This window comes from Liolophura sinensis, chromosome 10, assembly GCF_032854445.1.
Source record: "Liolophura sinensis isolate JHLJ2023 chromosome 10, CUHK_Ljap_v2, whole genome shotgun sequence".
Lineage (NCBI taxonomy): Eukaryota > Metazoa > Mollusca > Polyplacophora > Chitonida > Chitonidae > Liolophura > Liolophura sinensis.
Window position 1 is genome coordinate 10,650,102 of NC_088304.1, and position 26,780 is coordinate 10,676,881.

The following is a 26,780-nucleotide window of genomic DNA, read 5'->3' on the forward strand; positions in this document are numbered from 1 at the left end:
GGGCTCTGCCCGGTATCCTTTCACCATACCGCTGGCCGCCGTCGCGAAACTGAAATGTTTTTTGAGCACGGCGTAAAACACCAATCCAGTGTAATAAATCAAATCCAGTTTTACAGAAAAGTGAAATATATATGTGGAGGATGACGAACTCAGAAACATCTTCGCTCTCAGGTCATAGAGGTAACTCGCGCCTGTTCATCAAAATAACAATGACGGCGTTTTCGATTTTCTCATGTGGGATTCTTTTTGCTTTCAACTGCGATAAATAACTTATGTAACATCACAAAGACAACAGGTTATGGTTTTTAATCTTCTGATGGTCTCTTTTATTTTGTAGAAAGGAGTTTATTGGTAACAATAAAGTAAAATAAATTCACTGAAAATCAGTACGTTGTCATGTAAAGTATTCACTTCATTTCAATATATTATAAACTTCTGGACCAATCTTACAAATGTTCATATAATGAAAACCGCTACATGTGAAAGAAGCCTTAAATATAAAAAGATTTTGTGTAAATCTGCATTATCAAACGAAACCCCATATACATATAATAATAAATCTTACACAAAGAACACAAAATAACTGACACATATGAAGAGAAAACTATTACAATACATTTTAAACCTTTGCTTGCTCTCAACGTAAGTGAATGAGCTTTATCAACAAGCTAACCATCTTTACATAGCCTCACCACGATTGATATGTCGTCATATAAAGCCATTATCCGTCAGCAACCTGCGGATGGTCGTGGGTTTCCCCCGGGGCTCTGCCCGGTTTCCACCCACCATAATGCTGGCTGCCATCGTATAAGTGAAATATTCTTGAGTTCGGCGTAAAACAGCAATCAAATAAATAAAAAAAGCCAATATCACACATTCTTTAGATTGTTTATGAAGTGCTTTTCAAGAATCTCTTAACACTTTTTTTTAACGATCTACGTAATATGTACGCATAATTAGCATTAAGAGGGCGTTTAAAACTGTACATATATATCAAAGATCTCTCTGAAATAAAGTACATGTAACAATTAAGAATTTTGCACCTGAAGATAAAGGTCATGCTTTCAAATCGCAATTGCAAGTGCATGGCGAAATGAAATGGTTTGCCGGTTTTCTTCCCCTATATTTTTAACCCTGCTCTTGTAAGAGAAATATTCCTGAGCACAACGTAAGCGAGCAATACTAACATTCTCCAGGAAATATTCATTGTATTGCCGGTATAAAGTTTCCGTATTCAGTATATTACTACTAGTTACTACTAGTACAGTAGACAGTTTGTATACACGTCAACATAGAATCATCTTATTCAGTAATATAATAGCAATTGTAGTAATTATATTTTATGAAATATGCCCAAAAAAGTCACTGTATTCAGTATGTTCACAACAAAAGACATGTCAACATACGCCTAGAGTGGACCTATTGCACTGCATATGCCAAAACAAATTCAATGTATACAATACGTTGTCAGACAAGACAGGTCGTCAACATGACCTTATACATGTAGTAAATATACTATATGCAATATGCAAAAAGTAACCGAGGGACTTCCGTGGCTCAGCTTGTTTGCGCGCTAGCGCAGAGGAATGACCCTGGAGCCTCTCACCAATGCGGTCGCTGTGAGTTCAAGTCCAGATCATGCTGGCTTCCTCTCCGGCCGTACGTGGGGAGGTCTCCAAGCAACCTGCGGACGGTCATGGGTTTCCTCCCACCATAATGCTGGTTACAATGTCTTTTAGCCTATCAAGGCAAAAGACATGGTAAGATTGCAATTATCAGTGAATATATTGAACGGATATAATTATATCGAATTCAGACATACCATTATGTTATTTATCTGAGTTGGTGCTGTATTTTCGTGTTTTTGCTTTTTTTTTTTATTGAACAAAAATTAACGTTAATGCTTGGTGTTTACTTTAAATCGGTTGTATTCATTATTCATCACAAATCAGTTGTATTCAGGATACAACTTCTGAGATTAGAGACATTTTATTCACTGTTGCATTGTCAGAGTTGAGACGCAGTGTTCAGTGTGTTTTCCAGTCATGGACAGATTTATTCAGTACATAGTCGAAGTAAACATGTCTTATTCAGTGTATGTTCCAAGAACGGACATTATGTTGTCGTTTTTCAAAGGAATGATGTCATATCCGGTATATTCAGGACCGAGGTTCCAGCTTTAGCCAAATTCCATTCACAGCCTCTGGGAATCCAAACAGTTGCAGCTTGAGTTCCGCCTGAAAGATAATGAAGGAAGTACATGAATTTCGGAGACCTTTAACCGAAATGGCTCATTTCAAAATTTCATAAAACTGCATGATAAAAGATAAATGAAGGCTTTCTGGCATTGTTTGTTACGTGTACTTGTTTCAGTGTTTCTTCTAAAGTCTATAAAAGTCAGATGAAATTTTAAAATTATTTTACCAGTTGGCTCATACATGTACGCTGGCGAAAATTTGCACAACACTGGTATTTCTATTGGCTTGTATTATAATGTTGAACGATAACATGCAAGTACGTGTCGCGTGGGAAGTAAAAAGAGCATGTAGAATCGGTCTATCACCATAAAAGACCTTATCTTACTCGGGGATTTGGAACCAATTTGAATATCGTGCACATATATAAAATAAACACAAGAAGGGCGCTGTTGCAGAGCTTTCAAACTAAATTCCAAATAGAATAATTTCTTTCACACTGAATTGTGAAAATGCCTGTATAATCGTTTCCAGGCACATGCCGGCACAGGCAATCTGTTACTGCGCCTTATGATGTTACGTCATGTCAAAACTTTTCCCATTACAATGAAATTGTGTAAACTCGTCATTCCTCTGTATCGCAGAAGTATGCGAACCAGCGATGCCCCGATTAGGTAAAAATACCTGTCGGCCAATTTCGTCATCGAGAGTGACTCCCCTTGCTCTCTATATGGACACTGCACCTGAGATTGATTGCACAAAGAACCACAAAGCTTTGATTTAAGTCAAAATTATAAGACAAATGAATCGCAATCTGAACTACACCTGAGCTATCAACCTTGCGTCATTATGAAGTTTTAAATTTTCACTGAAGTCCACACCCACTTTGTGGAATCGATCTCTAGTGAGCAAAGCCTTTGAAAATATCGCGTGACCAACCTCGGTTTCAGCACTCCTCACAAATCGGTACCTCTGTAGAATAGACACGACCGCCATCTTGGCTTTCAAAAGAGCCAGTCTCATACCGACACAGTTCCTGGGGCCATGGCCAAAGGGCAGGTAGGCATAGGGGTGTCTTTTGGCCTTCTCCTCGGCAGAGAATCTGAATATATGGAGAGAAGCCGAAAATAAGAGGAAGAGCTGAACCTGAATATAAGGGGTGAATCTGAATGTAGGGGGTGAATCTGAATATAAGGAGTGAATGTGAATATAAGGAGTGAATCTGAATATAAGGAGTGAATCTGAATATAAGGGGTCACTGCGCATAAAAGAAAATAAGAAAATTCATTGAATTTCCACTCCATGTTAGATATGCAGATCTTACGTATCGTGAAGCTTGTTTTCGAACTAGATTTGGGAGACGGCAAAATATTTGAAGCCGTTCATACACGGAACACAACGACCAGTGTTAATCATAGAATTTGTTAAATATGCCAAAATTATGCATGGATCAGGTTGGTGTGTACATTCTTTGTGTGATTTTACAAACAATACTTTACAAATCTTGATTTTTTAATCAAGATCGAACATTACTTGGAGCAGTTATTGCACGGAAACTTAAGCAGAGCAGACGGACAGATGGACAAATGGAGGAAAAGCCAGACAGACAAACAGTCCGACGGACAGATGTACATTAACGTCCCTCTTTTCGCTGAAGCCTGATCACACCGTTCACACATGAACACATGAAAACCGACTGCGTTTGTATGCCATGGAAAAATAACAAGATCGTAACTGTACATTATTTCATCCAAAAGCAGCATGCATGGTCGTCGCAGCTGCTCGGGAACCTAAAACCAAAGTCTGCTCTACCCTGTTCTGTCTGCATATCTACCAGGGCATAATCCCGGCTCTGTCTGTTTCCCCCTAAACCAGTACGTACCTCTGAGGATTGAATTTTTCTGGGTCAGACCAGTACTTGGGGTTGTTGTGAATATAATTTACAGGAATCTGGATAGAGAGGCCTTTGGGAATCAGATGCCCTCCGATGACAATGTCGTCCTTAGTGTCACGAGCCAGTCTGGAGAATAAGAATATAATATTAGTTATAGGAAAAATTTTAATCTAGGACTTATTTATTTTCATCATGGGTGTTTGACGCTCTGCTCAAGGATTTTTAAAATCACATTATGGTGGCCAGGTTTTAAGAGATAAATAAATCTACGATAAAAGTTCCACGTCATTGGAATGGCTATTTCCTGTATTTCCTACAGCTAAGCTGGGGAGAATGAAACAGATCTCAGATCTCCAGCGTGTGCCCATAACAAACACCCAACATAAGCAAACGAGTGTTATAAATTGAAGATGTCTATTCCCATAATGCAAAGCGTAATTCAACATATGGACCTGAAATTTATTTCCATCCATGAAGATTCGATGGAAGGACTTAATTAAATTTCTTCAAATAAGCATCGCAAATCAACCCAGCCACGTCCTTACCACTTCTAGGGAAAATCGTTACCAGACAAAATCTGACAACAAACGTTGAAGGAGAAATTTAAAACCGGTAGGATCATTCTAATATAATTTTAGTATAAAATACAATACATTTCCTCAGATAAGATTTTCCATAAAACATACATGATGTGCATACAGATATAGGGCATAGTCTGCTTTTAGGCAGGTTAAAAATTCCCCACCTGTTAATCAAAACCCTCGAAAATTCCACGTGTGGTAACCTGAAACTTGAAACCTTGTCTACATGACCATGTTCAAACATGACAGTTTCAAATATAAATGTCCTTTTATCAAAACCTTAAATTTTCATCCAAATACATGACTATACATAAATTCTTTAAAAGGTCGCCATTTGCCTGTCTGATTAGCATTAAATCTCTATAATGACGATGACACAGAACGAAAAACCAGAGCAGCGACGACAATGTGCGGGCTGGCAAACAGTCACGTAACCGGTGAAATATGGCCTCTTGTCAGATACTCAGTTAGGGTTTTATTCTGACTGTTCATGTAAAAACATAAATACTAGCAACTTTGACATACCTCTGTCCAGCTGGGTAAATTCGGAGCGCTTCACTAATACACATGTCTAGATAAGGTAGACCCATTACATTTTCATAGTTAGGCTTATTCTGCAAGAAAGAGTACAAATATGCCTTGTATATTTCATGCTAAGGTAAGAAACATAAAAATGATTATTTATATAGAAAAAATACAATGAGAGAGCCTTGCATGCTATGCAGCAGGTTCAGAGTAAAACTAGAAATATCTTATTTATTTATTTATTTATTTGATTGGCGTTTTACGCCGTACTCAAGAGTATTTCACTTATACGACGGCGGCCAGCATTATAGTGGGAGGAAACCGGGCTGAGCTCGGGGAAAACCCACGTCCATCCGCAGGTGGCTGGCAGACCTTCCCACATACGGCTGGAGAGGAAGCCAGCATGAGCTGGACTTGAACTTACAGAAATTTAGAAACGTCTTGTGATATTGCAGCGTCATAAAAATAGAAATGTCATGCCATATAGCCGGGTCATAAAAAAGAAGAAATAACCTATCAGTTTGCAAGCCATAGAAAAAAAAAATAGAAATGTCTTCTCATATAGTAGGGTAATAAAAAATCTGTAAATGTCGTGATATTACAGGGTCAAAGGAAAAAAAACTACAAATGTCCTGTGATATTGCAAGGTCATAGGAAAACTAGACACGTCTTGTAATATTGCAGTGTAATAGGAAAAGTAGAAATATCTTTACGTATTATTCAAAGCTGAAAGAAAACAATAGAAAGCAAAAGTTGTCTCAAAGAAGAAAATATCTTGATTTGTTGCAGCCACATGTAAAAAATAGAAACTAGAAATATACTGTCAAATTATACGCTCTGATAAAAACTAGAAACCTTCCCTACCTTCCCAACTTTGGTGTCAATCTCCTCAATAAGGGTCTCCTGGCATTCGGGATTCATCGCCAAACAGTAAGACAGCATACTTAACGTACCCGCTGTTGTTGCATATCCACCCAACATGAATACAAAACACTGAGCCTTGATTTCTGTCTCGGTAAGACCTGCGAATATATTCATCGTTTCTGTTTGAAATCAATGATCTTAAACTTTAAATCACCTGGGTCCGCTTGTTTAAAACAGTATTAAGACTTAATATCGGATTTAACTTTAAGCCAGGTTTGTTTTTTGTCCCAAAAATAATAGTGTAACAGTATATTAAATATGAACAAAATCAGTTTTTGCTCCATTTGGTCTCTGTGCAACTGAATTGGTTCCTCAGTTTTGTGAATACATAATACGACTTAATATCGGTATTAGCTAATACGCTTTGAGCCACCGGACCCAGACATACGAGAAATTATATATCACTATATGTGCTGGAACTTCCCATGCGTACTCTCTCATATCGAGTTTCTCCAGAATCTGTGGACTGCATTTCATGCAGCAAATCAATCATAAGATCAGTCATAAAATCAATCATACATGGTATACCTTGAATAAGACCATGAAAAACGTGACATGCCTGACTTTAACTAGCTCCCAAGCCTCCGTGGCTCAGTTGGTTAGCGCGCTAGCGCAGCGTAATGACCTAAAAGTCTCTCACCAATGCGGTTGCTGTGAGTTCAAGTCCAGCTCATGCTGGCTTCCTCTCCGGTCGTACGTGGAAAGGTCTGACAGCAACCTGCGGATGGTCGTGGGTTTCCCACGGGTTCTGCCCGGTTTCCTCCCACCATAATGCTGGCCGCTGTCGTATAAGTGAAATATCCTTGAGTACGGCGTAAAACATCAATCAAATAAATAAATAAATAAATAAATAATTACCTCGCCTTTGATTCTGGACATCAGTTTTCAGGGCATTTCGATCAACGTCCACATCGGCACTGTCAAGGTCATCCACACGTGCGTCAATCATCAACTGAAGAAGGTCCCGCCTTGTCTGTTACCATGGAAATACAATACATGTACATCTAGAGATTTTGGGGGGGGGGCATATAATTTAATAATATTTTCCACGGCACAAGTTTACACTGAATTTGTCCATAATGTGCATGCTATACAATCGGGTTAATGAGAACTTTACTTTGGTGGGAGAAGCTCCCGCTACGTCCCCAAGTATCACTGATTCAAATCCCAACAAAGTCACCTGTTCACAAAAAATCCGACTCATTTGTGGCTGCTTTCTCTGTAACTCTGCCCTGATGGAATAAGATATAACACCGCTGCCCAACGATTCTGGGCCAACCGGTCAAATTTTATGCCAGATCATGTGACTCGAATATGAAAACAAGAAGGTAATCTCTGATGTCACGATGCTTTAAGAGGGCTCCGTACATTGGAAAACAGGAATAGCGATGTAAATATTACGGTTGGTTGTGGGAGAGGGCATTTTGATCTTTTTGTCTTAGGCGGACAAAACTTCTAGCTCTATTGTCATATTTCACGATCTGGTTTACTGTATTTCTTCAACATTTTCGCATTTTTGCAAGATATTTACACAAGCATATTCTAATGGCAGATTTCTGTGCAAACTGATACAATTACGCCTTTTGCGAAGCCCTGAAATTGGCCAACCCAAACCAGTATAGTTTTGTATTTAAAATAAAATTTTAAGGGAACATACTTTGCACTTTCATATGCCAAAAGGTTGAGGGAATAGAATAAATCAAAAATGGATTTGTGCAGTCGCCTCCAGTTTTTCCAAAATTGCTGGTATGGTGACATCTACTAAGGCCTAGGTCGACTTATTGCTGTTTACCAGGCCCCGGGATCAAGAAGCAATCTTGGGTTTAAGTCAAAATTTCAAATTATTTTAAAATTGTTGTTTCTTATATTACAAGGTCAAATTTTATTTGTTTGAAAACATAAATTCTGGGTAAGCTCTTGTACAACAAATTTCAGCTAAAATAACACAAAGGAACATACGAAGTTTTGATATAAGTCTAAGATCGCTTCGTGGTCCCGGGGACTGGAATCTAAATGCTACTTACTGTGCCGTGTTGTTTTCGTTGGTCAATATTATTCTTGACATCTCGCGCAATCACGTCCACTGTTTCCTGCCAGGCCTTAGGGAAGGAGCTGATTTTGAAGAGTTTCATGATTTTAGTGATGAATGGAAATATCACTGAAACAACAACAACAAGGAGCTAACTGTAGGCCCGTTGTCTGACATGACTGACTGATTGATCGCTTGATTGAATAGTGTTCAACTCCGTGCTCAAGAATTTTTCACTTTATTATGGCGCTAAGGTTTATGGGCGAATGAAACTGGCGATCAGCGATGCTTTCTCATGTAGTACTGACCGGCCCGGATAGCACAGATGGTAGAGCGTTCGCTTCGGGGACCGGTAGATCCAGGATCAATCCTTGATCGAGTCACACCTAAGACTTTAAAAGAGGAAGTTGTAACTTCCTCGCTTGGCGTTCAGCATGAATGGGATAATGCAACGACTGGTTGACCCGTATCAGTATAATGGCTTACTTGCCTTCGGTAAGTCGTCTCAGTGAAGCAGCACTAAAATAAAAGAGCGGTGGAAATCCGTCCTGCAACAAGGAGGCATATTACACGTACATGCACCCTAATGATTCCTTCGTCGTCAAATGACTGAAAAATTATTCAGTACGACGTTAAACCCCAAGCACTCACTCACTCACGTAGTACTGCATGGCCTAGTGGTTTGCGCTTTAGAACCGCCTACTGATCTAGCAGCCTCTTACAAATAAGATCGATGTGAGCTCATGCCGGCTTCGTTTTCTGTTATGCATTGGAAGGTCTGACAGCAACCTTTGGATGGTTGTGGGTTTCCTCTGCTCGGTTCCCTCCTACCATAACGCTGGCCGCCGTCGTATAAGTGAAATATTCTTGAGTACTGCGCAAAACTTCAATCAAATAAATAAATAAATGGGTAAATAAATCATGTAGTCTTATACGAAGTTCGATAGAGACAACTTGCAGAAAAGTTTGCAGTATATAACCATTCTCTTTCATCTATGCTATACTTACGGAAACAAGACAATTGAAAATTCTTGAGTATAGCCTTACACAACGATCTCATATGTAAATATCCCCAGCTCTTCTCGGTTTCCTCCCATCATAACACTGACCGCTGTCATATAAGTGAAATATTCTTGAGTGCAGCATTAAACAGCGATCAAATAAATAAATAAATCACAAGTAAATAAAAAAATAACTTCAATATCTTACTGTTCACTAGAACCATCATGGAGATTTTTGGAGAGAGCAGTTTTTTCAACAGCTGTGCGAATGAGTCGTCCGGGTTTTTCAAACTATTGGAGTCTATTCCGAAGGCTGTTCCGGATATGGCGTCCAGAGTATAACCTTTAAATAATCTATACACAGGGACAAAATAAGAGTTATAGTCAAGGGTACGAAATTCATATCAAGTCAAAGTTCGTTAAAAAGACTCAGGTCATATCATCGAACACTCGCATATTGAGCACCGATAAAGCTGATTACCGTCACAAAAATGAAACACTCATGAACCAGGCGTTCAATACCAATCATATAAAAAGTAAGAAATTTATGGAATATATAAAATTTAGCCACGAGTAACACAGTCATGTTCTATCAAAGTTAGTGAAAAATAAGAAACTCATTCCATACGAAAATTAGTCAAGACTAAGAAACCCGTGTCATCTCAAAATTAGTTAGGAGTAAGAAACTCATGTCAAATGAAAGTCAGTCTAGAGTAAGAAACTCGTGTCATATGAAAGTCAGTCCCATACGAGCCCAGTGGCATAGCCACGCGTAATACTGTATCAAAGAGATATCACGCTTGCTTACTCTTGGGTATCTATGCTCTTCCCGTCTTTGCTCTTTTCCGCTATCACGTCTTGTAAGTTATCCAAGACAGACTGAATTATTGGTACCATCTGGAGAAAACACAGAGAAGGGGGAAATTATTCTCATTCCCAGCCTGAAACCAGGCTGTCTACCCATTTGTTACATTATTAATTGAGAACATATCGTTACATGCACTTGATACGAAGTGATTTGGTCAGGCATTAGAGCAGAGACAAAGTGACCTGGACAAACTTCCAGCGTTATTGTAGAGACAAACTGACAAGGACAAACTTCCAGTGTTACAGTAGGAACAAACTGACGGGGACAAACTTCAACGTTACAGTATGTCAAGCTGACAAGGACAACTTCCAGTGTCACGTTAGAGACAAAGTGACTGGGACAAAGTTTCAGCTTTACAGCAGCGACAAAGTGACCTGGACAAACTTCTATGGACAAAGTAATGTAAGAAAAATTTCACGTTACAGTACTGTCTCCAAAGCCAAAGGCTAGAGACAAAGTTGCCCGGACAAAGGTCTGTTCTAATAACGTCTAAACCAGGACAAACCATTTGCGATACAGTATAGTCTCACCTCACGGAGTCTCCCAGAGCTAAAGGCTGGAGACAAAGTGGCACGGACAAACTTCCAGTCGTCATCTTGTAAAATGGTCAGCTGCTTGCTCTCCACTTCGGTCAGCGATAATGTATCAGTTATCTGCAAATAATTTTTTTTTTACTTACGATACAGGCACAAGCAGATTTCAAAGATACAGAAAACGAAAAAAAAAGGTTTTTTTCCATACGGTGACTAATAGAAATTGTTTATTTAGCCTGATTCTAAAATCTATTTAACCGTGAAAAATGTTTGAGATGTGTTTTAAACAATTGGGCAAAAAAATTCAGATCCCAGGATTGCTAATCGAACGTGTTTAGTCCAAACCTGTGTAGGTCCCTACCCGTTCTATTCGCACATGCTCGTCGTAGTACACGTGATCGTACTGAAAATGAGGCTGGCCGTCTGCTCTCTTTGGGAATAGAAGATGTCGAGAAGTGCCTCTGCATTTGGCAATTGCGGTGCTGGTATGTATTGATTGCTTTTATCTTTTCTTGTAAAATTGTTTGTGTCTGCTGCACAATTTATGTTGTGTTGTTCATCGTTACATACGTGCGTAGTTGTTGTGGCGAATAGAGATGTGGTTGTTGTGTTGTAGTGGAAGGTTAGGTAGATCTGAGATCTGTTTAAGTCTTCCGAGCTTAGCTTTCAGAGATACCAAAAACCCTTGACAAGCACTTTACAGTCCCAGCAAAATTCTTATACATTTTCATTAGCTTCAAATTTAACATCACTACAGCCACATGCAGCGTCAGTTGAGCAGTCAGTGTATAAATCAGCGTGTAAATGGATGATGACTAACATGTTTATGCAATATGATGCTAACTCCATCTCCTAAGTACTCACGCACTGCTTGAATTTGACATCTTAACATGAGTGAGTGAATCGAAGAAACGCGATTACACATTATGGTGAGTAATGGCGTGAATGTAAATAATTCCACCGCAGACCAGGCAAAGCATCTCCCTTTTTTACATCTGTTTAGATGATGCCATGTTAAAAAAATGGAAGCGGGTAATGCGTGGAGGTTTGCAGTTGTCTTGTGCCTAGATGCATCAAACATGTTTAGCTTACCATGTGTTTTGGGGGTAAACATGTTTAGGAATCCCAGACAAAAATATTTTGTGCCCTCCCCACGTATAATGCCTTCTGGTTTCAACCTAAGCACCTTTTCTCATTACATGTTTAGCCAACAATGTGCTTAAAAAACTGAAAGCAAGATTGTGTGGAGCTTTGTGTTCAGACACTACACACATATCTTAGAGTGTGTTGGAAAGTTGAATATTGAACTTCCCGGCGTGTGAGGCCCTGATAACAATAAACATGCGGCTCGAATGGCCATTTCAGCAGTCTAACCCACTGCAGACCTGATGTCTTCCACCCATATGGTGCGCATAGCTGTACGTCACAGGTGGCTAAGTTCTACGGTACCCCGGATACTGGTGTTTCCTCAACAAATAAAATGGACCGCAGAGTGAATATTCTGTAAAATTCCAATGTGAGGTTCAGCAACAATGAAATAAATAAATAAATAAATCAAACTCAAACTCACTGTTCTGTTCACGAAGTTAGGGAACTTCTTCACTAGAATTTCTTTCACCATATCTGGATCGCCCACCAGGAGTTGAGGCGTTCGCATTCCCCAGGTTCTGTGAAAACAACAGCGAACAGGCATCATATTCACAGCTGGCCACATTATAATTTATGTTTGAAACTACAACTTTCCCTTAAAGGAAATTTCACGTTAAACTGAAATGAGCATCAGGTGAAGGGCAAATGAAAACTGTTTACTAAATTCCTTTTTACCCCAGATCACAATATTATGTACGTACATTATACAAAAGTATAAATATATATTCCAATTTTTGGGATTGTGTAGACCTCATGTTTATGTAGTATGTGTAACTTGTATCTTTGTGCTTCCACGCAACACATTTACAGATCATCATCTGAAAATATTTTTACTTATGACTTTAGATTTTTTCCCCACAGAATTTATATATGTTAGGATTTTAAGGCGGGCTTTACGGGCCAAATTTTATACTGTAACCGTTAGCCGGTTTGTTATCTATAGCCTACAGTTAATCTAACTGTAAAGGAGGTCAGGTGTATGAATGTCCTTCCATTTTCTCCACAATTGTTCATCCGACTGGCTTCATACTTACCAAGTGTATTACGGAAGACCAAGAAAAATGCACAGTTGAGAGTTCAAATGCTGCGCATTGTGTATGCAAATTAGGCAATGATGACGTGACATATCTTTCACTTTTACATGCATGTTCTTTCCTCAGCTGTGGAATGAATACTAGTATTTTGCGAAGTACAGACATCCGGTTTACACCGCGTGGCAGATATGAACTATTTTCTACTAGCAGAGCAAATTTACTTAAGGAAAAGACAATTCTAGACCAAATGTATGTACCCATCGATAAAGTATCTCACAGGACGTTTAAATAACATAACGTTTTATTTTTGTGATGTAGCACAATCGAAATATAGTAGTTCAAAGTAAGCAAAATCGCACACATTGAGACAATTGAACGCCAACCCTATTTTGCCTTCCAACCACATGACCATGGGGTACGAGTGATGCGACATCATGTTTTTGGTTGTTCTATAAAAGTTGATTTAAAGAGCTACAAATCACTGTTCAGGTCTGGTTTCATCCCTTCTCCAAAATAACCCAAGTTATATTATTTATTGTCTTTTAATTTAACATGTATACTTACACAGTAAAAAATATTTACAGGTGAAGGAGAAAGTAGAAGGCAATGATAATGTAGACTCATGTGAGCTGACCGAACACCCAGTCCCAAACAGCCATTTTCCTACAGCCTATACCCCCTCTATACAAGGCTTAAACTGTAACGCTATATAATAGCTACACATCACTGTTTAGGTCTGTTTTCATCCCTTCTCCAAAATAACCCAAGTTATATTATTTATTGTCTATTAATTTAACATGTCTTCTTTGTGATCTTTACTCACATAATCACATCGCCGTATTTTTTGAGGAAACGGGAATCACTTTCCGCCACGCCCTGTGGGAGAAAAAACAACACATTTTCACAACTACACTCAGAAAAGTGACTCTGCATCACTGACTACGACAACTGACATTCACAGACTACCAAAAAAAAAAAAGATGAAAGTTTATTAAGTGAAAGGCATGTTTGGTTGTGAGTTCAATGTTGATCGGTTTCTTTCCTTATTTCCTCTTCATCGATTTGATTGTTGTCTAATGCCATACTCAAAAATTTTCACTCTTACGATGGCGATCAGTTTTATGGGTGAAGGGAACCAGAGTGACCGAAGTAAACCACCCACCTCTGGCAAGTTACAGACGAACTTGTACACCATACTGGTGGTGTCACAAATGGCCTTCAAAGAAGGTTTGATTGTGCAAAAGACTTAATGCACGACTGCATTCAGACATTACTGGTCATATCCATTATCGATATGGTTGCATGCGAAATACTGATTTTTGGCGATTCCTACAGTTTAAAGTATTATATGAGCCTAGACATAAACTGATTACTATTCCAAGAAGAATTTCTTACCCAAAAGCTATATTTTATGCTAAAGTCTTCTTCAATGTCTATCTCACGGGAGTTAAATTTGTTTTGTTTTTCACCGCCAGTACTTTAGTCACCTGACGAAAGAGTGCTGATGATTGGCTCAGAGCAGCTATGACATCAGTGCAAATCTATGAATATACTTACAATCGAAAACATTTCCCACACGGTCCCCATAAAGGCACGAGGAGGAGGTCCAGGGAAGTTGAAGCGGCGGGTGATATACGGCCATATCCCATACCTGAAACAAGAAGACGTGTGGCAATATTAGGTGACATTTGGTCACGTGATATATCAATGACGTCATCAGTACATGGGCAATTGGCAAGAAAAGTAAATCTCAAAGAGAAAACTTGGGCGTAAACTTTTATAAGTCGTACGTTGCACTTACTCGTCACTAAATGGTTTATACGCTTGAATCTAAATTTATTTATTTCATTGGTGTTAAAGGCCGTACTCAAGAATATTTCACTGACAAGACGGCCATGTAAATTGTATACGGAGGAAACCATTCAGGTAAAGATGTCAGAATGCCACTGGCGCTTTCCGGGTGCCTAAGAGCCATCCTGACCTAAATGTGGTTCCGTTAAAATGAAGCATGTATTAGATGAAAGACTATTAAACACTGTCGAGGGAAATATTTCCATTTACAGTTTTATAATTTTTCCAACCGAGAAAATCTGTCACTGGTCCTAATAAATCCAACTATTTTTATAGACAGCGTTTTTATGTTCTTTCATGCATCTGAAATGTATTTCACGTTAGGGTTTTCTTTTCCTTTATCCTGGGGCTAATATAACACGTCACGTGCATCCTTTTGTAATTATAACACTTTGTCACGATATGTGGTTACCTTAGTCTCACGCTGTCACGTTTGGTGAGTTACGCTGGTCACTCTTGGTGGAACCTTTTGATATTTAATTGATGGTGATATGTCAGGCAATTCCTACAACTCATACGAAGTTGTTATCTTCTTTAAGAAATGGTGATACACTCTAACATTACGCAACTTCTATTCTGTTAGGTGCCTCAATAATAGACGCTCTTTTCTGACTCGCGTTCGGGTAATTTTTCAAAAGGAAATCAAACTAGGCGGTTGGACGAACCAGAGAAAGTTGAAATTTCTTCGCCTTGCTAAAATAGGATCAACTTTAATGGCATGCTTTTGCGAATCTCTTTATGTGGAGATTTAGCTGAAAACCAAAATGTGTCATCTACAATATAATGTAAACAATAATAAATAATATGTTCATATATGGCATACCTGTGCTTTACCTGTGCGCATGTATAACCCAGGGTCCTGAGATTGATCAGTTACACCTGGTGACCTATATAGATCCAGGCGCTTATTCACTACTAAATATAGTTGGTACGCGCCAACGCTGAGGCAAATTACCATATATGGACATGCATAGACCACGTTTACCGACAGCTTCAAGGAAGGCTATTTTTAGAAAAAGGAAATACCCATATCACCTGGAGCGAGACTTCAACTAGCTGTTTATGTTTTATTGTTTAAGTTTTCTGTAGACGACACTAGTGTATTTATACGATCTTGACATATTAAAAAATGTATAAAATGTTTAATCTGTGAATAACAGTCTTTTAATTATATTATTTTTGAAATTTTTATTTGTTCCGATCTTGATGTCCAAGCTCACGGTTAACGGGGACGTATCAGTAACGGCATCCACAACCGTTAAGTTAATTGGGATATCTGGTAGGTATTGTCCATGTACGAGAATGAATGTTGTCAGTCAGCCAGGTGATTTTTTTGTCACGCCTGTCCAGAAGACAGGAATTATAGCTCTACTTATTTTCAGTATAAATCAGTGCCTAAGCTGAATTCTTTTCGTTTCAGGTCAACTTCCTCCGCTAATCTCCATTATGAAGACGTCTCTAGCCTTCGTCACATACCTCTGGGATTAACCTAGGGGGTCTGTGTTAACCCCAGCAGTCACACACCTCAGTATACTTTTAGGTCAACGCCTCCCAGACAGCAATAAAGAACGACAAGCTGTGTAATGTTTCACCTTTGCAGGAAATTACCGTTATCAGTAGGGCCTAAAACGTTTTTACTTTTTTAAGTGCATGCATATATGACATATATTTGTCAGAAAATGTGCAGATCTGTACGTGCCTCTGTACAGCCTGCCTAAGACAATTAACTATATACTCACATTTTAAAAAATACTTACAGGTAAAGGAGAAGGCAGAAGGCGATGATAATGTAGACCCATGTGGGCAGACCGAACACCCAGTCCCACACAGCCATTTTTTCCCCAGCTTATCTCCCCACTATACAACGCTTAAACTGTAACGCTATATGCTGTTGAAGTACGACGAGCTCACACGCCTATGTGAGCAACGTTCGCGATGGAAGCTTCGTGTGCAACTGATCTTTGCGGTCTTACACGCCCAGGCTCGGCCTTGTAAACTTCTATACTGGGCTGTGACACATGAAGTCAGTCTGCACAGATATATGATTAAGTCCTGTGCATTTTTAATGATCTAATTGTAAACACTACCTCTGACCTAACGACCTTCACCTCGCCGGCATCAGCGGTCAGCCTTGACAACACGTACTCGGAGATATCAGCGACGTGCCGCGCGACCGTGTAACCTTATAAGGTAAACTGAACACTTGCATACGCCGTCACACCGTGTAAGCTTTATCGGTCATGTTAGGGCATGTCAAACTCCTCACCGTGGCACATAGGAGGATGCGTTAGCGTATTTCAAGTATCGACCCTGCTGACAGCAACAAACCAGACTTACCAGACTGCAGTACAGACAGAACAGCGCTATTCATAGCTTCTATCACCCGGAATCCTGGAAAGGTGCAGGAGGGAGGTGATAAGTGGAGGTGATAAAAGGGTCAAATGCTGATTTTGCCGATTGCTCAAGTTTAAAGTACTACGTTACACTGAATCCATCATATCTGACGGCTAGAGACATTCTGATTACTTTTAAGAAAAAATTTCTTATGCTAAAATCTTCTTCATTGCCAATCTCACCTGGATTAAATTGGAAATTTGTTTTCACCTCCAGTACATGAACAAAGACTGTACTGATTATTTGGTTAGAGCAACGGAGACATTAGTGTAAAACTATACATACTGTTACAATGGAATCACGCTGTGTATAAATGGGATATGCATTCTGCATTGGTTTTACATCGGTACGGGGCTCGCAGTTTGCTATCATCTCTCAGCTGGCGTCTTCCCATCGCTGCATGATCTTTGTCTACCTTCATTGCTCCCTTTGCATTCTTTTAATGTGATTGTATGTTAAATGTGATGACAACACAGCATTTTGAGTAATTCTAGAGCGAGTGAGTGAGTGATTGGGGTTTAACGTCGTGCTCAACAATTTTTTAGTCATATGACGACGAAGGAATCCTTAGGGTGTATGTAATGTACCTGCTTGTTGCAGGACGGATTTCCACCGCTCTTTTATCTAGTGCTGCTTCACTGAAACGACTTACCGAAGGCAAGTAAGCCGCCCCACCCGAGCCATTATACTGATACGCGTCAATCAGTCGTTGCACTATCCCCTCCATGCTGAACGCCAACCGAGGAAGCCAGAACTTCCTCTTTTAAAGTCTTACACCAGTGATGTCTAATAAATTGCAATTAACATCAGTGCATATTTTTTTACCTAATTCTGCTTAAGCCATGGTGCTAGGGGACGTGTAATTTGTTACTATTTATGCGTTTACATGAAAGGTTAGAATAAAACCCTAACTGAGGTAAACTGACAAGAGGCCGGATTTCACCCACTGTATGTGTGACCATTTGCCAATTATCACGCTGTCGTCGCTACGCTGGTTTTACTCTCTATACTGCAGCCTTTTACGCTGTATACCTACATAAATCAGGTTTCTGCTTGTGGACTAAGCATCCTCGAGGCATGGTCCCTTTGTATTGTTTTCATGTCTCTGTGAACTGTGATGGGTAATTTTACATCAGTGACGCCTAAATAAATTGCAGTTAGAATCAATGCGTGGTTTTACATAATTCAGAGAGTTAGGAGAGGTGCATGTTACATTTTACGCATTTGCATGAACAGTTAGGATAAAATCCTGAGGTAAGTTGTCAAGAGATCAAATTTTACAGGTTACAGGTCACCATTTCCCAACTTTCACACTGTCGTCACTACTCTGGTTTTCTTAAAATTGAAATGCACCATGGCTTTAACAGATTTAGGTAAAAAAAAATTTAATGATGATTAAGTCGTTAATGGTCCAGAATTACTCAATACGCTGTGTTGTCATCACATTTCATAAAAAAATGACAGGAAAACAATGCAAAGGGACCAGTTCTCGGGGATGTTTAATACGAGTAAACCAGCCACAATCATTTCAAGAGCATCCGCGAACCGCGTGAAGTAGTACAGTACTCTTATTTAACCTGGTTGTCACGCTAAATTTGTCAGGGTATCTACTAGTCGGGCAACACAAAGGGGACTAAAAATGTGTGAAAACACGCCATTCTCTGCTATTACGATGTAGTACGGAGGAACCTTTCCCGCCTTAAGTCATTTGGGTCCAAGCAGTGCAATCTATCCTTCATTCCTGTCTACCGAGGTTGGGCCATACCAAGACTTTAAAAATGGTACTTGTGGTTGTCTCGCTTAGCGCTAGGAAAGCTAGGAAAGTTAGAGCTAGGAAACAGGACTGGCATAATGTGACTGGGTCGGGTGTCATGTTTGGTGTCATGTATGGCGTCTACGGCGTGATACTTTAGTGGCGGCAGTACTTTGGCGGCATGGACTCTCCCTACCAGAAGAACCCTCACCCCTAATGACTCCTCGTGTTAAGTACGACGATAAACACCAAGCATTCGTTCATTCTTGACTTTGTGGTGACATTTTGTGGACCAGTTTAAATCATGCGTTAAAAGAGAACATTGGTCTTTTACCATGAACCACTTAAAAATTGCACGGGAAAAGGTTTACATTGCTTGTTTTTTTTGGGGGGGGGGGGGGGGCGTAAGTGTACGCAGAAACACAGCAGTCCAAGTGATGAAGAAAATTAGTTCACGTCTTTATTCAGCCTTGATAAGCAATGTTTATCAAGAAGGTAGGACCAGCCCAACAAGTCGGGTTCAGAATACCTACCCCCGCCCCCTTCTCCATTCAGATTTATATATTCCACCGCGTTTTTATTTATTACCATAAGATATAAATTACTTTCTGTCATCGTTTTTTAACGTTGTACTCAAATTCTTTTTCACATTACGTATAGCATATTGAGTTGAGGAAACCACATTGTCCGGGTTAAACCACAGACCTTTGGCAAGTCCGTAACGAACTTTCCCACACTTCACATACAGATGTGCACAACAAACTGGTGGACAAGCTGTCTTTTCAACTTCACTGAAAACCGTTGATTGCTTCTGTTTCTTAGTTCTTTGGTAGTTTGTGTTAAACCTCGTTTTGGGAATTGGACATACGATTACTGACCGGGAACGTGCTTATTGGCTGAGTGCTGGTCTATGAAATGTCTGTTTCGAAGCATACATTCAACGACGAACGTTACACGCAAACAGACCCATTAGCGTCTTGGTTCCCTCCCAAATTGTTGACTTACTCCTTGTAATAAAGATCAGACCATCGAGCAAACATATTCTTTTCCGAAAACATCGACAGATATCAAATGTTGTGACTAATTTCAATTTGCACATGTCCTTCCCCCCTTATAAATATAAGAACTATATTCTGCAGACGAACGTGGGAAGCTTGAAGAAACACACAAAAACTGTTGACGCATTGAACACACATTCGCATGACGTATTAAAAGCACTAACACATGACGTATTAAATACACGTAAACGCCTGACGTATCAAATACACACACAAACGCGTGACGTATAAAAACAGTCTTGTATTGAGTATTTAATGCCATAGTCATTTGTACAACTCAAGTTGACACAATGACACGTACACCAAGATATCACTGTACAAACCTGGGACAAATGCACAATACCCAGGCTCACAAGTTATCACGTGACACGACACGCATGAAAAGTAAGAAAACATTCCAAGAAGGAAAAAAAAAGTTTCATACGTTTGCCACGGTTTCCATTCAGTCCACACAAGCATACTATTAGGTAAGCAGGCAGTTAAAAACATGAAAAACGGCAATGGGATTTCAATATAGTGATCTCCAAGGGCACAATGAGAATTCATTGTCTGACGGAGTAATCACCCAAAATGACGTCAGTGAAAATATCCATTGTTAGGTGACACAGCAAAAAAACTAATCCGCATAGTAAAACGTTGAGGAGACAAATATGGATTCCGTGAACACACTATAGTATCAGTCTTTGCAAAGATCTCCAAAACAGCGGAAAGACAAAAAAAAAAGTATTCGCCCACCAAAAACGAGGTCAGGTAATCCACAATACATTAAATTTTTGCATTTCACATTTTAGTGCTAATTAAGTTACAGTGAATCCCTGTCGACACAGCTGGTTACATACACTAATTATACTCACTGGTACGTGTTGCGACTGATGTGCCTCACAGTTTGGCGAATACGAAAATTATCACTCATTCGCCAATTTTGGGGTACATGAGCAATGTTATCCCAATCACATCGAACGTTACAAAGCAGACATGATCCACGCACGCATATATACATGTACACTTATACTGTAGATAGGTCAACACCTCTTTCAAATACACAATTAGTCGTACCTAGTAAACACATGTATAAGTAAACAGTCTTAATGACAGGCGAATATTTTAACAATTTGGCAAAATGTCCTTAAAATACACAATTTAGCGAGACTAATATACATGTATAAGTGAACAGTCTTTCTGTCAGACGAATAGTTTAACAGTTAGGCGAAAATGTCCTTCAAATACACAATTAAGCGTGTCTAATATACATCTATAAGAAGACGGTTTAAAACGGTGTTTCACACAGCAAGTACATGTACTCGTAAATGACATCGAACAGTTAAGCGATAAAAATGCATATCTTTACAATCCATACGTGGTTAAATTTAATGTGTTACAGTCTCTCATACCACTGGGGATTGGAAAATCACTTCAATTGCATGCGTATAAATCTATCATAGCATTCAAAATGTTACACCTGAAATTAAAGAGGAGTTGGAATTGACAAGACAGCATGGGCTTAATAAATCACATCTATCCGGAAACATTGTTTTTAACAAAAGTACGCCAAAAGAGAAAACTGCCACAGCGTTATCTGGTCGTTCGTGTTTCTTTCACAATGCCAGCAGTTCTTTTTCGCTTCCCTGCTGGCAATCCATTGACTGTATTGAATACAGCGGCTAGTTCGATTCTTTGACAGTATTAAACACAGCAGCTAGTCCGATCCATTGGCTGTATTAAACACAGCAGCTAGTCCGATCCACTATTTAAATACAGCAGCCAGTCCGATTCATTGACTGTACTGAACACAGCAGCTATAGTTCGATCCATTCTACGTACTGAATACAGCAACTGGTTCGATCCATTCAATGTATTGAATACAGTAGCTTGTTCTACCCAGTTAATGGTCAGCCTCACCTTAGGCATCCAATGAAATCTTACATGATCACTGCCATGTTAGTCCTACATCAAAATTGCATAATCGTGACCTCAAGTCTGATTAGCGTGAAATCTGCTGTTTCCGTGATCGAATGCAACAACCACTGCGCAGTAGCTAACTGTGTAATGCCAGCTGACATAATTTTCTCTATTTCTGTACTTCTACCGTTACTTATTCACAATGGTTGACGCTAGAGATGAAATAACATAGCCCAAGTTGAACGCTCAGCGTTTTAAATCAAATACTTGAACGTACATTCCTATTAGCTACAGTACACCTAAATGGACCAGGTGCAAATTCAACAAAGCCATTTCTGATTTTAGTCAAATCTGAATCCACGATCTTACAGCTGATTTTTCGTCTATAGAAATTAGGAGTCTTGTCCACCTCATCAATGTTATCCTAAGGCAAACATATCCAAATTTCAACTTCCTGTTCCTAAAACTAAGATTTGTGAAGAAGTTTCAAATTTTGACTTAAGTCAGAAATGACACTGTGGAACTCGCCCCAGCTCTGATAATCTCATTTCCACCTTCAGTCAATTTCCACACAGATCTGCAAAATGAGAAGAGGGTCACAGGTGTATTCAAACCATACTCTGCGATGAATAATCTACAGTAAGTAAACAGTCCCATTTTTCAAAGAAAAAATGTTCAACAGTTTTAAAGAAATTACACATCTCGCATGAATCACCATGACATAGTAATTAACATACTGCAAAACAATTCGGACTGTAATGAAAAGTATAACAATGCCTCATGACTTGAACATGTTCCAATAAGTCTTTTTGCGCTAAAACAAATTTAACACCAACAAATATAAAATTACCCATGCGTCAATCAACAAATATTAACTTACTAATAAACTCTGGACAACTACAAAAAAAAAAATCCCCAAAACTATAACAGTCGATGCAAGGCAAATGTATTGCCAAATGTACATCTTATTTTCATTCATTGAATCCTCTAATTTAATCACATTTGCAATTGGTCGTGACGGCAAAATTTCCAGAAATCCATCGGGCTCCTGCATGGGCTCATTTTCTGTATCAAACTTTTATCAAGAGTAAAATCACACTTAGCTCTTAATGTCAGCCTAACCTAATGGTTAAGAAATACGTACGACTTTAATCAAGAATGTCTACACTAAAAAAAATACGCGTAACAGTTTTCAAGCGCGTAATAAGGGTAAAAACTCGGCAACAGCTTGAACCTGGACAGAAGTTATTTTTTTTTTTAATGTAGGAGACTTGAATGTTCATACAATCACGAACAACTTGTATCAGTTTTTTGAAAACAATACCAGTATAAGCATCTAAAGTATCATCTTTAGTCAGGACAAGTAGTGCTATGTAACATACACCAGCTTGAATATTTATAAAAGTTCGAACAACTGGGTAAGTTTTCAAATCAGCAGTAAGGCAAAATGTATGGTACATGCATTAGCTTCGGTCAGGGTAGAAGTTGCATTTTTTCTCTCTTTTTTGACGTTTGAGACTTAATTCTTAATACAATTTTGAACAGTCTTGACAATAAACTATGAACGTATAAAGCTGTCCCTTAATGCATCACGTTAAAATCCATTTATGGTTCTGAACATATGAGATTTGTAACAGTAAAATGTCTGAACAGAAGTTACATGTATTTCTATGCAAGAGACAACAAGAAACCATAATACAATTCTGAAAATTTTGGGACCAGTTTTTCAAAAGCACCTACGAATAAAAGCACAGTATCAGCTCCTATAGTCCGAACTAGAATGGCATGTGCCGTGTATGAGACAGGTATTTGAAGGTTGAAGTCTCCACTACACTCAAAAAATTAACCTGTTAGTTTTAACAGAAAGTCTGTTGTTTGAGCGATGTTACAATGTATTCTGTTATCGTAGCAGATTGCTCTGATCAATATAACACATATTCTAATAATTCAACATAACGATTATATTCGACAAACGGGATAATTATGTTCAAAAGGACAGAATATTATGTTATAATAACAGAATACATTCTAGCATCACTCACACAACAGACTTTCTGTTAAAATTAACACATTAATTTTTTGAGAGTAACTTTTTCATACAACTGGTCTCTATGTAAAATTGTTTAACAGTCTGTCCTAGGTTACACCTTCTCTATCTTATCCCACATAGAACAGACAACTTTGTCGACGCAAATAACTGCTTATCCGTACTCATCTTTGGAACTCCAATTCCTGACGACATTCCACTGTGAGATGTATAAAATCCGAACATCAAAATACCACACAGTAGACGATTTATTAGGCTGCCTTACAGCTATACTACGAGCATTCTTGTGGCACTAGATGTATTAAGTTCGCAAACAAAAAAATTAATGTCTGGCGTATCTTACTGCTTGATTACGATATGTTCCCAGGTCTGATATTTGATTTACTGCATGCTTTTAAAAACTGACATAATAACTTGTTTCTGATACCATGGTCGGTTTGAAATAATGCCAATAATATGAAGTGGACTGATATTTGAAACACCCCTGAAAGTCAGTATATCTATAAATATGCAATTTTGACGGCGGTATTGAAAAAAAAATTATCCCCTATTATAAAAAAAGATATAATAAACTCTATCGTCCTGGACACGCACAACTAAACAGTACAGCTCGGAATCGAAATTTACTTCAAAAAATAAACTACACATTCATGGTTTACGTTTTAGCCATTGATATAATCGGCGCTACAGATCCATGGCTATGGTTTGTATTAATGCTTAGTCACCTCGACCCAAGATCGTTCGGGATTACGAAATTCGTTCAATAAAATCAATCGATTTCAGAAAGCTACACAAACTGAATGAAAGTTTCCCATCGACTGGTCATACTCGTTGAGTTGATACACTAAACATTTTCGTTTTAAATACAAAACCACATACGCATGATGTCTGAGTAATGCTAGCATGCATTCTGTTATTGCAGCAGATTGTTCTGTTAAATACTGCACGCATGCTCTATTATTTTCATTATTATTTTATATTATTAAAACAGAATACATACAATCTTCACTCAGACAACATTTCTGTTAAATTTAAAATATTATGATGTTTTCAGTGAAATTAAGAGTTTAGATAGTTCAATCAGGATTCCACACGTATTTGTACATCACGTAATTTTACAGGTACATTCTCCTATATTCCATAATTCGCTCACATATGTAAGTTAACTCTAACCATGTGGTTCACCTTCATATACACAGTCGTTCATCTTATATTCGCAGTATTTCAATTATGTGTAGTTCACATACTTCTAGCCCATATACTATATTCTCTATTATAATCGTGTCCACTGCGCGCTAAACTTTTGTAGTTCACAATGAAATCCTTTATATTCACATAGTGGTCGTTCAAAGCATATTTTCTATTACCACCTTACTCAACGAACAAATTTGCTACATTTTTTTATAGTCCTTATTTCCATGTTCACTCAATTCAAAGCGCATATTTACCATGATAATAACACAATTAAGCATTGGTTAGCTTATTTAATTAGCTCACTTATTTATCTGTGTTTTTACGCCGCATACGACGGCGGCCCACATTATGGTTGGAGGAAGACGGGCATCACGGCATACAAGACCACATTGACCGTTTTTTCTCGCTTACATGTTTGAGGGTTTACGTACTTTGCGATGATCTTCAGTGGTACAGTGATCACTATAATACAGTGTGAGAGTGGAAGGGGGTTGAATAACCACAAAACGGGACAGCGTGGTCACTAAGCGAGATTGTGAGGGAAAAGAAAAATAGTGTGAGAAAAAAAAACGGATAACGTGATTGCACAGTGGGACAGTGTGGCGGAAAAAGTGGGACAGTGTGGCGGAAAAAGTGGGACAGTGTGGCGGAAAAACGGGCTGATCGGTCTCCAAAACGGAAGCGAGGCGGCAAAACAGAAGTGAGGCGGCAAAGGATTTGCACATGAAATGCAGAGACGATTAAGCCCATAGCCACTGGTGCAAGGTTCAGACCAATTCTTTGGCAGCATGACAACGTTGGACATCATATTATAACATATATACATAGTATAACTGACATTGAGCAGTGTGGACTACCTAAACAAAGATCTTCAATGGCCTAAAACAGCTACACTCTTTCTCACTCCATCGATACTATTTGTATGACACTACCGCTCAACACACAGTCAATCATGTAAATTTTGATTTTACCGGTCTTTAATTTTCCACTCAAAAACTAAGTGGAGATTTTAGGATGGGCTTGGATGACAAGTATTTGCCGTGAACAACCTCAAATTTCGCCCACAAAAAGTTCATTTCTTTTAGTGCTGAAACTTCAATATTTCTCCATGCATATCATCCTACCTTCTGAACGAAATCTCCAAACACCTTTCTAACAATCAGGCAAAATGTTAGGACATTTACCTCATGTAAATGTGTTACCTAAATTAACATTTGTAAACAAGGTCCTATAAACAAACACACTCATGATAAACGTGTGCCTACATGTATATACAACTTAAAAACAAATTCATTCCCAAAGAAAAAAAATACCTCATCATGTGTACAGGCCACCTAGGTTTTGTCACAGAAATGTCAAAGGTCAACTAGATTAACTTTCATACCCTGAAGGCTCTCAAAAGAAATAGCAAGTTTTTCCCTTTTAGTCCTTATCAAAATTAGTTCCTCCACTAACATAATATCTGAATGTATCACCTCATGATTGCAACTATTTAATACAGTGTATTAAGAAAACAAAATAAAGTTTTAGACAAAAAAAAAATGAAGATATCGCAGTTCACACTGACTAATCCGCAAGCCTTTTTCAAAATATTGCATGAGCCAATCATAAAAAGAGCCTGTCTTGTTTTAAGTGTATTAGGAAAACTTATAAAAGAGAAACTCCCTATGATAGGTCTCTACTGAATAGCCTTGTCCACTTAAAAAAAAAACAAATCATAAAAGATAGACAAGGTCAACATCAAAAAAAAACACCTGTGATTTCTGTATGCTTGTTCTTAAAAAAAAATTACAAAGAATATGGCTCCATCCTCCTCCCGTACTTGAGAAATATGGACTGACCCTAAAACCA

The 26,780-nt window shown here is 38.6% G+C and overlaps 1 protein-coding gene across 1 annotated transcript; it reads right to left on the minus strand.

Annotated features, from left to right (window-relative positions):
- Positions 1-278: 278 nt before the first annotated feature.
- LOC135476872 (cytochrome P450 3A6-like) lies at positions 279-16,561 on the minus strand. Its single transcript, XM_064757016.1, has 15 exons — positions 16,342-16,561; positions 14,291-14,384; positions 13,557-13,609; positions 12,121-12,217; positions 10,523-10,670; positions 10,261-10,403; positions 9,958-10,046; positions 9,358-9,503; positions 8,144-8,277; positions 6,978-7,092; positions 6,060-6,217; positions 5,196-5,284; positions 4,078-4,215; positions 3,135-3,297; positions 279-2,237 (listed from the first exon to the last, which is right to left on the minus strand). Exons 1-15 carry the CDS (start codon positions 16,416-16,418, stop codon positions 2,160-2,162), a joined length of 1,722 nt encoding a protein of 573 aa, XP_064613086.1. The 5' UTR covers positions 16,419-16,561; the 3' UTR covers positions 279-2,159.
- Positions 16,562-26,780: the final 10,219 nt, after the last annotated feature.